Below are 13,624 nucleotides of genomic sequence, written 5' to 3'. Positions count from 1 at the left end.
TTCATAAATTCTTACCCTCAAAGGCAAAACCACACTTAATAACCCCTGTACATAAACTGTTTATTTTCTCTTTTTACAGCAAGTTAATATGCAGGTTCAAAATGTCTAATCAGACATCGGTACACAACATGAGGTGCCAAAATCAACTTCAGTGGGGGAGAACTGGAAATTAGAAAAAAAAAAAAGGCATTGCCACTTCTCATACAAGTAGGGTACATACTGTATTTACACAAAATGGAAAAAAGCGTTTGAAACACTCCGCAGCACTGTGTGGTTATGAAAACATCTAGTTTAAGTGTACATAAACTTCAATTTGTACAGTATGTTTGCGGAAACAAAGCGATTGCCTCATTCCTTCTGACATTCACAAATTATGCTTCAGGTTAGGCAACAGAAAGAAGATGAGGGAGATGGCTTACCAGAAGATGTAGAGCCTTTTTAAAGCTTTAAATAATATATGAAATCAAAATAAGCGTGTCCATAAGCAGGCCTACCAGTCGTCCAAGTGTACCTTTACCTTTTAAAACCGAGGAGATGCTCAGAGGAGAGAAGAAAAAAAAAACAAAAAAACCTGACAGCGCTGACTGAAGTGGAATTTGATGAGCAGATGGTTCGGTGAAAACTTCATGCAATTTCAGGCAAGATGTAACAGCGCCACCAGCCCCACCCCAAGCACCAAACAAAGAAAAGAAAGAAAAAAAAAACAATATACCTTTTTTTTGTTTTTAACTGAATGATTCATTTAAAAAAAACACCCTGTAGTAAATCTGTACAACGAAAATACATTTGGGATCTACATCTAAAGGTACATTATTAAGGTCATATACACTTCCCCCCCACCCATATATTATCTTTACAAGTAGACTTCATTCAAACCCAAACATTAAGAAAACATAAGACTAAACGGGGAAATGGGATCACATCAAACATCCATTTAAAAATCTGTTCTTACTGTACCTCTGCCGCTGATCAGTCCCTCTGTTCTCGTCTGTACAGTAAACTACAGCAGGACTAAAATATCAACTGGATGGATTGCTACTGTAACAGGGAATTAAGAATTGTCGAAATGGGGGAATGATTCTCGAGTGACGACAGGTTTTATATAGAATCTTTCGCAGTGGAAGTAAATCTGAACAAAACGGTGTAGTAACGATATTTCGAGTGACTGCAAGAATACAAAATAGAAATCAAGTCAGAACACGCGGGCACAAACCCAACTCTCCAATATTCTGACACAATAGAACAAAAGGCTTTCAATACACTTAGGCCTCTTCACTGAAGAGAGCTACACTATTCCATCAATAAACATTTATGTTCTCTGGTCTCAGGTGGGACTGGGTTGGAAAAAGAGAAGCCATGTCAGCCTTAAACATTTGCCCCCACCCCCTCCCCTCTCCCCGACGTTTGTTTGAAAGCAACTGATAAAAACAGAACCTTGTGTTTTGATATCTCTTCCGCAGATTTGCTCTCGTTCACTTGGTGTCGCGGCGTTCAAATTCATTCAGAAAAATGGAAAAACTACATTGTACAAAGTGAGATTCTCACAATCTCTTTGCAAGAAAGAAAAGTAATAAAGAATGACTTGTGCCCGCCGTCTTTCCGGATACACGTAGGCAAATCCATTAATATCCCTGTGATGCTGCTTCACTTCTTAGTCAATTTTCACATTTGTGTAGATCTTCCTCACAAAGGCACTTGTTCCCATGTATCCAACGGCGCCTGCAAAACAAATATTCTCTGTGAGTTTCTTTTAGGTGAGCTGGCCACTTGTAGTTTTCTAATACATCCATCACACTGCTGAAGGAATCCTCTAAAGGTTTGAGCAGAGGAGAGCACGTCCTAAATCTCTAAAATAACCACTCAGACATCCAACAAACCCTGAAGGCACCACGTACCCAGTGCAGATTAGACAAAGCTCCACAAAGATGCTTTAAGGTGCCAGACTTTGCTTATTAGTCTTCCAGATGAAGAATGAGTGGCTCGCAGCTGGTGAGGAAAAGACTTCTAAAGTGCACTTCAAACTGAAGAACTGATGTGGGGAAAAAAAGACGTGTGGCCTTGTGCAAGAATACACATGTATCAACAGATTCCTGCTGAAGTGGAAGGTACCAGTGATTTAAGAGAACCAATTTTTCTAAGTTTAGAATTTGTGTCCAGGTCTTGTTCAGGACTTCGGAATGATTCATTATAAACCTTAAATCTGAATGAATGAATGAGTTTAAAATTGCTACAGAAATAAACTGAAATAAATCAAAATACATATAATAATAATAAAATACTGCCAATTTACTGCAACTTCTTTTGTCAGGGTCTTTATAGAAGTCATGGGGAACATCTTACGTTACATAGAACTATATTATTCTCACATCTATCTCCATGACTCACCTCCCATCCTAGTCAGGGACTGCTTTTCATTAGATGGACTTTATTTTAACATCTAACTTCATGTCAAACTATTCCCTCTTTATTTCTGTCACACTAATAAAGAGGTCTTTGGCATTTGCATAAATATTTTCACATTTTCAAACTATTAAATTTTGTTTTGCTTTTACAAAAGCAGGACTTGAAACTCTGCGGTGGGAATTCTTTTCACTTTTGGGTGACATTTTTATGACTGGAATTTTGCCCACAAACGAAGCAGAACAGGCAGCCTTATAGAGCAATTTAAGGGTGTTGATTATGCTAATGATCGAACAAACGTGTCCACAAACATGCACCTCCTCTTGAACAGACGGCCTTCACCGGAATGTAACGAGCAATTTATGACTTTGTAAGGTTAAGAGGGTTTGCGGAATCTGACTTGGAAAACTTGAGAGTTTAGAACAACAACAAGAATCCAAAACTGTATTCGCATGAGACCTAATCGTTTTGAAACGGCACCAAACTATTCAAGAGCTGCTGCCTCTTAGCTAATTCATCAATTCTAATTCAGCGTCATCACTAACCACCTGCTAAAACATATTTCACATTATTTTTGTTATTAAAGAATCTGATTTACTGATGAAGTGAGTACTGCAACAGACTGTCATTACAAGTTTTTGGATGAATGTGGAGTATTTAATCTAAAAGCCACATTCTGTTCATATTATTTAAGAGTTTCTTTGTTTAAATCACTCCTAAAAGATTAAACAACAAGATGCTGGACTCACCACACATGATTCCTAGAGCAGTGCTGAACACAGCCATGTAGCCGAAGTAGAAGGATGTCTGGAACAGCCCGTACATCCTGAAACACACAGCCAGATAAAACATCAGCTGGATTTCATTTCTTCCTTTTTTTTTTTTTTTAAATATATAATTTAAAATACATTTTTGTCGTTAATGGGACATGTGGATTAGAGACTGGAACTCACTTGGTTTTGAAGAAATAGTAGTAAAAGGAGTACATGTAAACATAAACAGCAGTGGACGCAGCAGAGAGGAAGCTTGTCCATTGCCTAGAAGAAGAGAAACAACCGGCATAATTAGGACATGAGGTTATGATATTTTAGGGATCTGTGCTGGGAAATAAAAAAATCTACTTCAGAAGTCAGTCAATGTCTGACTGGCAAAACATGAAGTACTCACCATCTGTAGTCCTCAGCGTTGAGCAGGAAGTACGTGCACACGATGGTGACACACACAGTCACGATGCAGAGGATAACCAGGACCAGCATCATGAAGCCGTACACGTAGTAGATTTTGTAAGCCCAAAAGGATGTGAAGATGAAGTACCTGCAGGAGGAGGAGGAAAGAAAACACATCAACATCATCTGCAAAAAAACAACTTATAACGTACAAACGCGTCAGTATTGCTGCATGTACTTACATTTCGATAAAAATGGAGCCGAATGGAAGGATTCCTCCGAGGCAGACGATGACAGCCGGCTCCATGAACCTGAGAGAGCACAAAGGTAAAGATACATGACTTATTGTGTTGTAAGAAGTAAAAAGGAAAAGCTAGACACACACTTGAAAGTTAAGCAAAGTCTGACAGTGGCCTGGAGTCACAGCTCCCATTTCCTCTTGGCAACTGGCCACAGTTCTTGTCAGATGGTTGTAAATGTTAATACCCTCAAAGTTTATTGCTGTGCCATTGTTTTTCCCCCTCAACAGTGCTGTACAGAGTACTGAATGCAGGCGCTACAACACTTCATTTCATACATCTCACATGAAATACAACCTCCCCACAGTCAACTGAGCAGTCCATACACTTTCCTGTCACCTACCATTTCTTCTCAGGGATCGGTCGTGGCACAGCGTTCACCCGGCAGGGAAAGTTTGGCTGGCCGGACAGATTCCTCCCCAGAATTGTTCCCACAAGGTTTAGTGGCAGAATGACAAAGAAGCAGATACAGCACACAGCAACCTGTAGAGGGTGAAACAATATTTAATATTCATTTGAGAGTCTGCGTCACAGCAGACATCCGTCATTTACAGTAATTCAATTGTCCTTTGTGTGTGTCGTAGGAATGATATTTGCTAAACTGCTGTGTGAGATTGGACAGGAGCTGGTCTCCCATGTTTTGTCAGCCTGATCCAGAGATTACAAATACATAAAGGTTGATTGTTATCATTATCAGATGGCCAGAAAAAAATAAGAGAAAAAAATTCCCGGGATTTTTCTAGGTCTGTTGACATAACAAGTTTGGCTGATACAGTTGGAACGTGGTTTTATCTTGATTTGATTTCAGGATGTTTACGATGGCTCAAATGTTGTGCTGACAGACACACAACAACAAACAGCTGTTTGTAATTTAGAAGGCATCAATATTTTTAAAATAACTACTGTTTGGAGACCTAAAGGCAGGAATAGACTTTAGAGTTAACTAGAAATACCGTCTTGCATTTGAATGCCTCCGCTGATCAGTCAAGTTGCAGTTTACATGCATGTCTGTCCAGACTCATTTAATATTTGTAAAGAAGACTTTGAAGGAATTTAATAAGTGTATTTTCCTTGTGTGTGTTTACACATTTGGCCAATAAAACTGATTCTGATAGAAGACAAAGTTGTAGCCATGATAGTAGACGATGCTTCAGATATGAATGTTGCTGCAAAGAAGCTACAAATTCTAAAACGTGGACGCTTCACACACATCTTTAACCCGGCAGCACGGAAGATCTAAATAATCACCACAGTTTTAATGTGGACACCAAGATTAGTGTCACTAATACTGTATCCAACCAAATGTGAAATATGGTCACAATCTCCCCTTCTGTTCCTGAGTTATGGCTGTTGAATAAGGGTGAGAAAAGTGTTTTTGCAGAACATTTTGATGTCACAGAAAAGCTGACCTTTGACCTTTTGGATATAAAATGTCACGATTTCATCATTTTATCCTATTAGACATTTGGGTGAAACTTTGTCATAATTAGCGTATGAATTCTTCTGCGCCGCAGAGGCATAAAAATTGCATTTACATAAAAAAGCCAATGTAGTGTGAAATATGTTTTAAGTGATGTCAACTGTTTCTAATGTTCTCAAGATGAGAAAATAGATAATTTTATAGCCTGAACCATAAAAAAGTATTACATCCGCAGTATGAGATGCAGTTAAAAGACTGAATACTTTCTACATCACAGACTGATGACTTCAGTTGTTTACAGGTCTACAACTGTAAAAATAGTGACTGTGTAATCAGATCACTTCCACCGTAGTGCAGCACAGCCACAGTCAGAGGATGTTCTTCATACTCTCTGGTTTTTAGAGCGGTATCGCTGTGTCAAACCCACCATGGTGCCAAATGGGATGGCTCTGGAGGCGTGGTAATAGATAGCGATGAAGTTGATGAAGAAGGCAGTCCCACACACCATGGCTGGGATCATGAAGGCCCCGATGAACATTTGTTTGATCCATCTTCTGCCTGTATCATTCACACAATCCAAACAGCATAATTAGCATTCTGAAAAGATGAATCCAGGAAAGCAGTCAAGAGAGAATATGACGCATTTTATTACCTCCTTGTTTTGCGTACAAGCTTCCCCCAAAGTAGCCGTTGACAGGGGAAGTTGCGGCGTACACAAAAATGGCTGTGCTCAGCATGGATCCTCTCCTGCAGAGAAAAATGAAATGAGTTGATGCCAGTAAAGTCCACCACTCCACTTGTTCCCTCTGAAACTGGTATTTCATATTTATAGTGTTTTTTCTACACTCAGATCTAATTATATATTTTCAAGCGACATTTCAATAGAAAGCTTGGATTTTACCGTACATAATAACCCAAAGAAGAAAACATACACAACTTTTTATACACAGTACTAGTCCCTTTACACTACACGGTGGTTTAAGATGTTTTTCCATCAGTCGTTTCATGACACACATCACCTTCCTTCCATTATTTCCCCTCTGAGGACTCATCTATACTGTGGTATTTCCTGTTAGTACACATATTATACTTCTTAACCACATTTCATCGTGATTAATCCAGACAGTTACATTCAGATGGGGTTCAACTGCATTTCATCAATACTGAATCTGATTATTAGGTTGATGTAGATCTAATGTTCAACTACTTTAAGTAGCAGAAGCTATAGATCATTTAAATATTATGAAGTAAAACTCAAATGTTGACGTTCAAAAGCCTAAAAACTTAGTTTCACAAGAGAGATTACATATTTGCTCTTCATTTAAATCACTACTTGAATGATATGCGTGTTGCCTTTTGCTGATAAATACAGAGTGAGAAGATAAAAGCTTCAATAAGAGATTTGTTACACTCTGAGCTTAACTTACCAGATTCAAAACAGTTACAATACATTAAGTGTCTGTTACTCACTCTGTGTACAGGTCCTCAACCATAGCGACGATAATGACAATGAGGGAGACAGAGAAGATCTGGCAGCCGGAGCCGATGAGCGAGGAGAAGATCAGGGGATGGCTTGACGGCCGAAACACATCTCCATGTACTTGCTTCCACCCGTATTCATCTCCCAGGTCTCTGTCCTGTTGGTACGCAGTGACAGAGAGAAAAATAAGAAGAACTAGAAATACTGTCTCGCGGTTGTATGCCTCCACCAACCAGTCAAGTTACAGTTTACATCCATGTCTATCCAGAGTGACTCATCTCTGAGGGAATTTAATAAAAAAGGTATTACATGTATTTTCCTTGTATGCATTCACACATTTGGCCGATAAAACTGATTCTGATAGAAGACAAAGTTGTAGCCATGACAGTAGACAATGCTTCAGATACGGATGTTGCTGCAAAGAAGCTACAAATTCTAAAACTTGGATGCTTCACATACATCTTCAACCCGGCAGCACTGAAGAGCTAAACAATCACCATAGTTTCAAGGTGGACACCAAGATTAGTGTCACCAATACTGTATCCGACCAAATGTGAAATATGGTCACAATCTCCCCTTCTGTTCCTGAGCAATGGTGTTGAATAATGGCCAGAAAAGTATCCAAAAATTAAAAAAATTATCAGCTTTAAAATGTGGATTTACAGTTAACTTTTGCATGAAGACATAACGAATTACAAACCCTAGAATGAATGTTTATATTTTGGTATAGAGAGAGAGAGAGTACTATGGTACTTCATAAACCTGTAGATGTGGTGTTACAAATGTTGTGATTTGATTGTGTCTACCTCTGATGATTAATAATATACTGTATTAGGCTTGGACGATTGGCAAATGGTGGCTGGCTGAGTCCATCACTGCTTGTTTTGTTTTTTTGACAATTTTAACTAGAGAGGGAGAGACATAGATAGATAGAGTGATATAGATAGACACAGAGATATAGATAGATAGAGAGATACAGATACAGAGAGTGATATAGATAGAGAGAGTGTGTGAGTGTGTGTGACAGTGACGAGGCTGGTGACCAGAGCAGAGTATGTAGCATGAAGTGTGTACAGTTTAGGCTATTGGTCAGTGAATAAATGCTACAACTCCTGAAGACCAAAGTCAAGTTCCCGTGTCCTGTTTGCCACCTGCTGATTAAAGTGAAGGGGGTTAGCCACAAAGTTAGCGACAATGAGTTAGCCTAACTCGACCAGGCTCACTTAAGGTGGACTGACCTTTAAGGTGGACCAGCGATTCTTATTTTAGTGATAATCTCAACCGCTCCTAGTGGAGAAATGTCTGGCTGCTGAGTCCCCACCCACCCACAGAGGCATAAAAGTAAAGACATCGTGCAGATGAGAAGACGAAACCCATCATCCAAAACAAAACCTTAAAACTGAATCAGAAAAACAGCAATTCTACATCCCGAACAGAAAACAATGTGCTCAATTACGAACGTACCATGTCATCCATTTCCTCCTCTTTGCTGTATCTGGCGTAATCCTTTCTTAGTGTTCTCATCAGAATCATGGACACCAGACCCACCAAGAAAATGACCATCATGAAGGAGTTGAAGATGGAGAACCAGTGAATCTAAAAAATGAGGAAAAATGACACAGATTAGTTTTGATGACCATTTTACAGAGCTTCTTACTTCAAAACACAATAAAGCTTTTAAACTCAATGAATAAAAAGAACAAAGACTATGCAGTGTAAAAACCATTTTCAGGTTATTATGTATAATATTCCTTGTGAGTGAATGCTGAATGTGTACTCATGTGTACTTTGTTTAGTCTTTGACAGTAAACTGAATATCTTTGGGTTGTTGGTCGGTACAAGCAAGACCTTTATAGATACCATCTTGGGTTTTGGGAAACTGTGACATTTTTTACCATTTTATAGACCAAACAACTAATCGATTAATCAAGAAAATAACCGACAGATTAATCGAGAATTAAAATAATTGTTAATTGCAGCCCTATACTGGATTGTAAAAACCATTCTCTCACTGGGCTCAGCTTCACAGTGCAAGCCAAGACAGGAAACAAACTTTTTCATCCACCGGCTGTAGTAGCTGATAGATTCCAAAATTCAGACTCTTAAATCAGCTAAGCTTCCTTTTAGGACAAGCCCAGTTGGATTCCAGCCATGATGGCGGATGGCGTTTACAAAAGTGTCAGATAAAAGTTTGCAGAGCCGGATCGGTCAATTACACCCTGGTGCAAGGCTCAACTTGTACCTTCTGATAGGTCATACACACATGTGCTGTTACAACAAGCCACCAGCGTTCTTGGCTGGCACGATGAAGCACAGATGTCTGAAAACCACACTTGGTGGTGGTTAAAAATGTGTGATATTAAACGCACCCTGTGCTGGAAGAAGGACGGGTCGAGGTACTTGTCGAATCTGTCTTCGAACTTCACATCTGACTTCTTCCACTTCACCTGTAGTAGGGAAGATTTTCATAGTTAGACTCATATAGTCACACTTTGTTTTAAAACATATCATGCTTACATGACCCAAGCTACATGAGATCAATATTACAGACTCATATTTAGGACATAATATGAGTATGAACATATAAAAACGGACAACTCAGTGGATTCAGTACTCACAGAATAAGACATTGCAATTCTTGTGTTGGGCACAAGTCTGACTTTGCCTTCGCTTGTCAGATTTACATCAACAATTCTGTTGCCATTAAAGCCGATCTCCAGTTTCTTGTACGTCCACAAGTAGTGGTCCTCTCCGTTTTCATCCGCCTCACCAACAATACCTTAAAAAGATTTACATGCACTGAATTAGAGATCTGGTCCTTACAGAAGTGGACAAATGCACAGCTGTAAACACTGAACTTTCAGTTAAATAACATAAATAATCCGGTAACTGACACGAGGAAAATGCCAAATAAAGGTCACTTGTAACACTGCCTGTTAACTTTATAACAACATCGTTTGTATTCATCTGTTATATGCAGCCTTTCAGCTTCACCTGTTCTCAAATTTGTCCCTGCAGGCCACTGTAAACAATCTCTGATTCTGAGCAAATCAGTTTGACACAAAACAATCACTCAACAATCTCATTGTTTCAGACACATTGAGTGCACTGGTCTAGTAACCACACCAGCAGACCGGACATGAGGTTAAAGTCTATATTTACTTATCGTTATTAATTTGTATGTATATAGGACACAGCTGGAGAATTGTCTGAGTAACTGTCAGTGTCCCCACCCCCTATATACACCATCAGCTTACACAGTTGTGTTTGAGCAACTGTGGGAGTGGCACTGGCCGCTGTAAAAACTTCTACCACATATGTGAGCGACTACATTCACTGCTTGTTAGCGTGACTGTTAAGAAGACACTGTGATGACAGTGACTCACTGATATCCTTCTTAACACAGGATAACACTGGAGCACCTCACAGTTAAGGTTGACATCAAAACATATGAATGTGAAAATACTGTAAATCACAAAACTGAAGTTTTAATTTGGTTTGTTATGACAGTGATGTAATTCAGTACCTGTTTAATAGAGCAGAAATAAGGAGTGCCCAACAATGTGCCTCTAAATTCAATTTGCCATATTTCAGTTTAAAAAAATGTATACATGTTATTTCATAATTAAACAATAGAGTTTTAGTTTATTTGTTTACAGTGGTTTCTCAGCAGCATGTAATACAATATATATAGTACTCTACAACTTAACAACAAGCAGATGAGATAACAGAAACTGAAAATATCCGCTAATCAAGCAGAGCGCTTCATCGTTCAACAGATTCTGAACAAAAAAGATGCTGAGTTGTTTGCACACCGACAGACTTGAGCGCCTTTCATTAAGCAATGTGATACATGACATAGCGTATTGTTACACTCATAGTAGAATGGTGTAGGATGAATGGATGGGCCAACCCAGGAGTAAAAAACTGGTTTAACATCCCTAAACAGCCTAATACACACGAGACCACTATCACTGCAAACCCTGGTGATGAACTACTGAGCTAATAAGCGAATAAGTTGGGCAGAATGATAATTAGAATGAAAACTAAGATGAAAATTGACAGACAAGACAGATAAGCAGATAAACAGAGCCAGAAAATACTGCAGTAATACCCCAAATCATTGGACAACTCACAACAAAAACATGTATTCAGTAGTCAGTCATTTCTTACAGGTCTACCAAGCCCAGATGCCATTGTCTGTTTATTACAAGAAATTAATTAGCACTTACCCCAGATGGGCAGGTCGTCTATGTACATTTGGTACCAGTAATGATTCTTTATGGCATAAACAAACGCATCCCGTTTGGCTTTGTCCAGGTCGATTTCACAGTATGTTGTCTGCATGACTTCCTCTACAGGGATGAAAAATACATCAGTTTAGTGAGATATAAGAAATTGATGTGTGGAAACGAATACATCTACACATTCAGACACAACTGAAGCATGATCAATCCATTGGTTCATGTGTGCTCAACAGGTGAAAGCCGCAGTAACAGGTGAATACCTTTGAACTTTATGTCTAGGCCGCTGAATTCCAGCTCCACTCCCTGCAGAGCCTCTCCGAGTGTTTCATGGTAATGACTGATGGTCTTCTTGGAGCCCGCGCAGAAGGGCAAAGAGAAATACTTGTATGTCTCCTGTCGGTTGTGGTAAGGCCCCACTGTGTTCATCCATAAAACTACCTCCTCTTTATCTGTGTACTGCAGAGGAAAAACAAAGGACTCTCATTACTGTGAAGTTCAGGAATGCAACACCAGTTCTGCTGGTCCTACTGCTTTCATATTCAAGGTATTTAATATTCAACAAGAAAAAGGCCAATGACTTACAAAGAACTCTTACTTCATGTTCACATCCACGTTAATAACAACACAACTACAGCACAGTTTGATTTAGACACTGGGGTTTGAAAGAAGACATATCAAAATTAATGTTATCGTCAATTTTCTACCTCAAACTGATCGTCATTGTATTCAAATTCATGCAAACATATGAAAATGTAATCTATTTATCGCTGCGCCAATGTTAAGACCGCAATAACTGATAAGCTATAAGCTAAGTTTGCTTACAGTCAAGGAAGTTCACGTCAATGCTATATCCGCTTCAACTAACTTACCGCATTCACGCATAAAACAGCTTAACTATGTGATGAAAACATTGTGATACAGCTTATTAACTTGTTAACCAGTGGTAATTAGCTCGTCTTGGTCTGGCAGAAGTAGGAAAAAAGACAAGAGAAGAAACATCGAAAGGCCCTGACGTTAAACCGGTGTTTAACGTTAACGTTGGCTGAAACAACCATCGCAGCTACACTTCAGGGTGTTTGTAGAGGATTGTCAGGAGGTTAAAAGCTTTACACGCTCATTAAACCGATGTTACTGCTTTTGTTTAACAACTAACTAAGTAACGCTGCTGTCAGCTAGCCTGAGTTGAGTGCAGTTTCCGCCGGTGCTCAAGGAAAGCTTGTGGAAGACGTGCTAACAAGCTAGCCAGCAAACGTTAGCCTTGTGCCCTGAGGCCGATAAGTGGTGACAAGTTAGCCGGCTAATTGAATGCCTATCTGATTGGTAGCTCAGTATGTATCGATAAATAAATAACACAGCGGGCCAAACCGTGCAGTCTGTCATATCTGAGGTTTGTGTGTTTTCGCGTGTGCAGCTAGCCAGCGGTCGCAGCTACAGCTAGCAGGTTACACAGAGCACAAACGTCCATTATTTTCAAGGCTCTCCCCTTTTTTTTTCAATCGGCCTCTCAAAAACGCTGTCTTACCGTGTGTTCATGTTCATCTGCGTCCACATTTAATAACGAGCCCACTATAGCGAGAAAGGCCGCCGCCACCTTCCACCTGGAAGATCCCATTATTTTCAGCAGAAAGTATGCAGAAAGATTGGGGATGTTAGCTTTTGTAGGGGCTATCCCACCTTCTTCCTGGTTGTATGACAGAGGCAGTTTTTAGGGATGCTCTCGTCTCGTACGCATATGGCGTAAAGTGCTCGCTGGGGTTGGCTGAGATGTGTCACGTGGCTCACGGCCTCCAGTCACTCTGCAAAGCGGTGGATGCAGCGATGAATGAAGAAACTATGCCCGCAACCTTCAGCCACGTCATCCGACTGCCAAGACTGGAGCTTCACCTTTGACAGAGCTGGTGCAGGAAACATGATCCCCGCACACAACAAACAGGTCTATTCACTGTCTGATCGAGCCTCCTCATGGGCTCTGAACAATATCTCACTTTCCATGGATTGAAATGTGCAGTTTAAAGCATAATACAGCTGGCCTCGTTTTTTCATGCCATTGCCATTTGCATGTTCTCCTGAGAATAAAGCAGAATAACTTATGACCACCGGATACGACTGAAAAGTCTAATTAATGAGAAATAGGATACTTCTCTCCCATAGCCAGAAACCTAATAAGTAATGAATTTGTGGGTCATTAATAAAGTTGGTTATTCTTTCTTATCAGGGCGACAGCACCCAAGTATAATAAAAATGCAGCTGCAACAGTAGTTCAAATGTAATCCTATTTTATTTTTACCATTTAATAAATCTTCATTAGTCAACCTTGTTTTTCAAGTGGGAGAGCTCCCGACTCTTCACACGTTTTTGTGCTACAAAACGTTTCACTGAAGTAGAAATTTCAATGAGTTATGTAATTCTCAAAAACAAAAGTCATTCTGACATCTATACACAATATATCAAGTGACAAAATCAAGTTAAAAGGAAGTTGGTTAGACTTGTTGAAAGCTACGTCCTCTGCACTGACTTCTTGTTTGTAGAGAAACGTGGCATGTAAGGCTACACTTGTATAACAATTTACAGGGGAGGGCTTGGTTCAATAAGAAATGTGAAGTGAGACTTAG

At 39.6% G+C, this 13,624-nt stretch overlaps 1 protein-coding gene across 2 annotated transcripts; it reads right to left on the bottom strand.

The window, feature by feature from the left end:
• Window positions 1-43: 43 nt before the first annotated feature.
• On the bottom strand, window positions 44-12,746 carry tm9sf3 (transmembrane 9 superfamily member 3). Of its 2 annotated transcripts, none has more exons than XM_067609521.1 (15): window positions 12,535-12,746; window positions 11,273-11,468; window positions 10,998-11,120; window positions 9,384-9,544; window positions 9,135-9,212; window positions 8,230-8,361; window positions 6,756-6,922; window positions 5,938-6,032; window positions 5,713-5,843; window positions 4,209-4,348; window positions 3,809-3,877; window positions 3,568-3,714; window positions 3,354-3,437; window positions 3,150-3,226; window positions 44-1,719 (listed from the first exon to the last, which is right to left on the bottom strand). In XM_067609521.1, exons 1-15 carry the CDS (start codon window positions 12,622-12,624, stop codon window positions 1,652-1,654), a joined length of 1,758 nt encoding a protein of 585 aa, XP_067465622.1. In that variant the 5' UTR covers window positions 12,625-12,746; the 3' UTR covers window positions 44-1,651. The 2 variants fall into 2 exon arrangements, with proteins under 2 accessions (XP_067465622.1, XP_067465623.1); XM_067609522.1 differs by lacking the exon at window positions 12,535-12,746 and adding an exon at window positions 11,595-12,397.
• Between the last annotated feature and the right edge of the window lie 878 nt (window positions 12,747-13,624).

This window comes from Thunnus thynnus, chromosome 14 (assembly GCF_963924715.1).
Source record: "Thunnus thynnus chromosome 14, fThuThy2.1, whole genome shotgun sequence".
Lineage (NCBI taxonomy): Eukaryota > Metazoa > Chordata > Actinopteri > Scombriformes > Scombridae > Thunnus > Thunnus thynnus.
The sequence above is the reverse complement of the archived record's forward strand: the minus strand, read 5'-3'. Positions and strand labels throughout refer to the sequence as shown.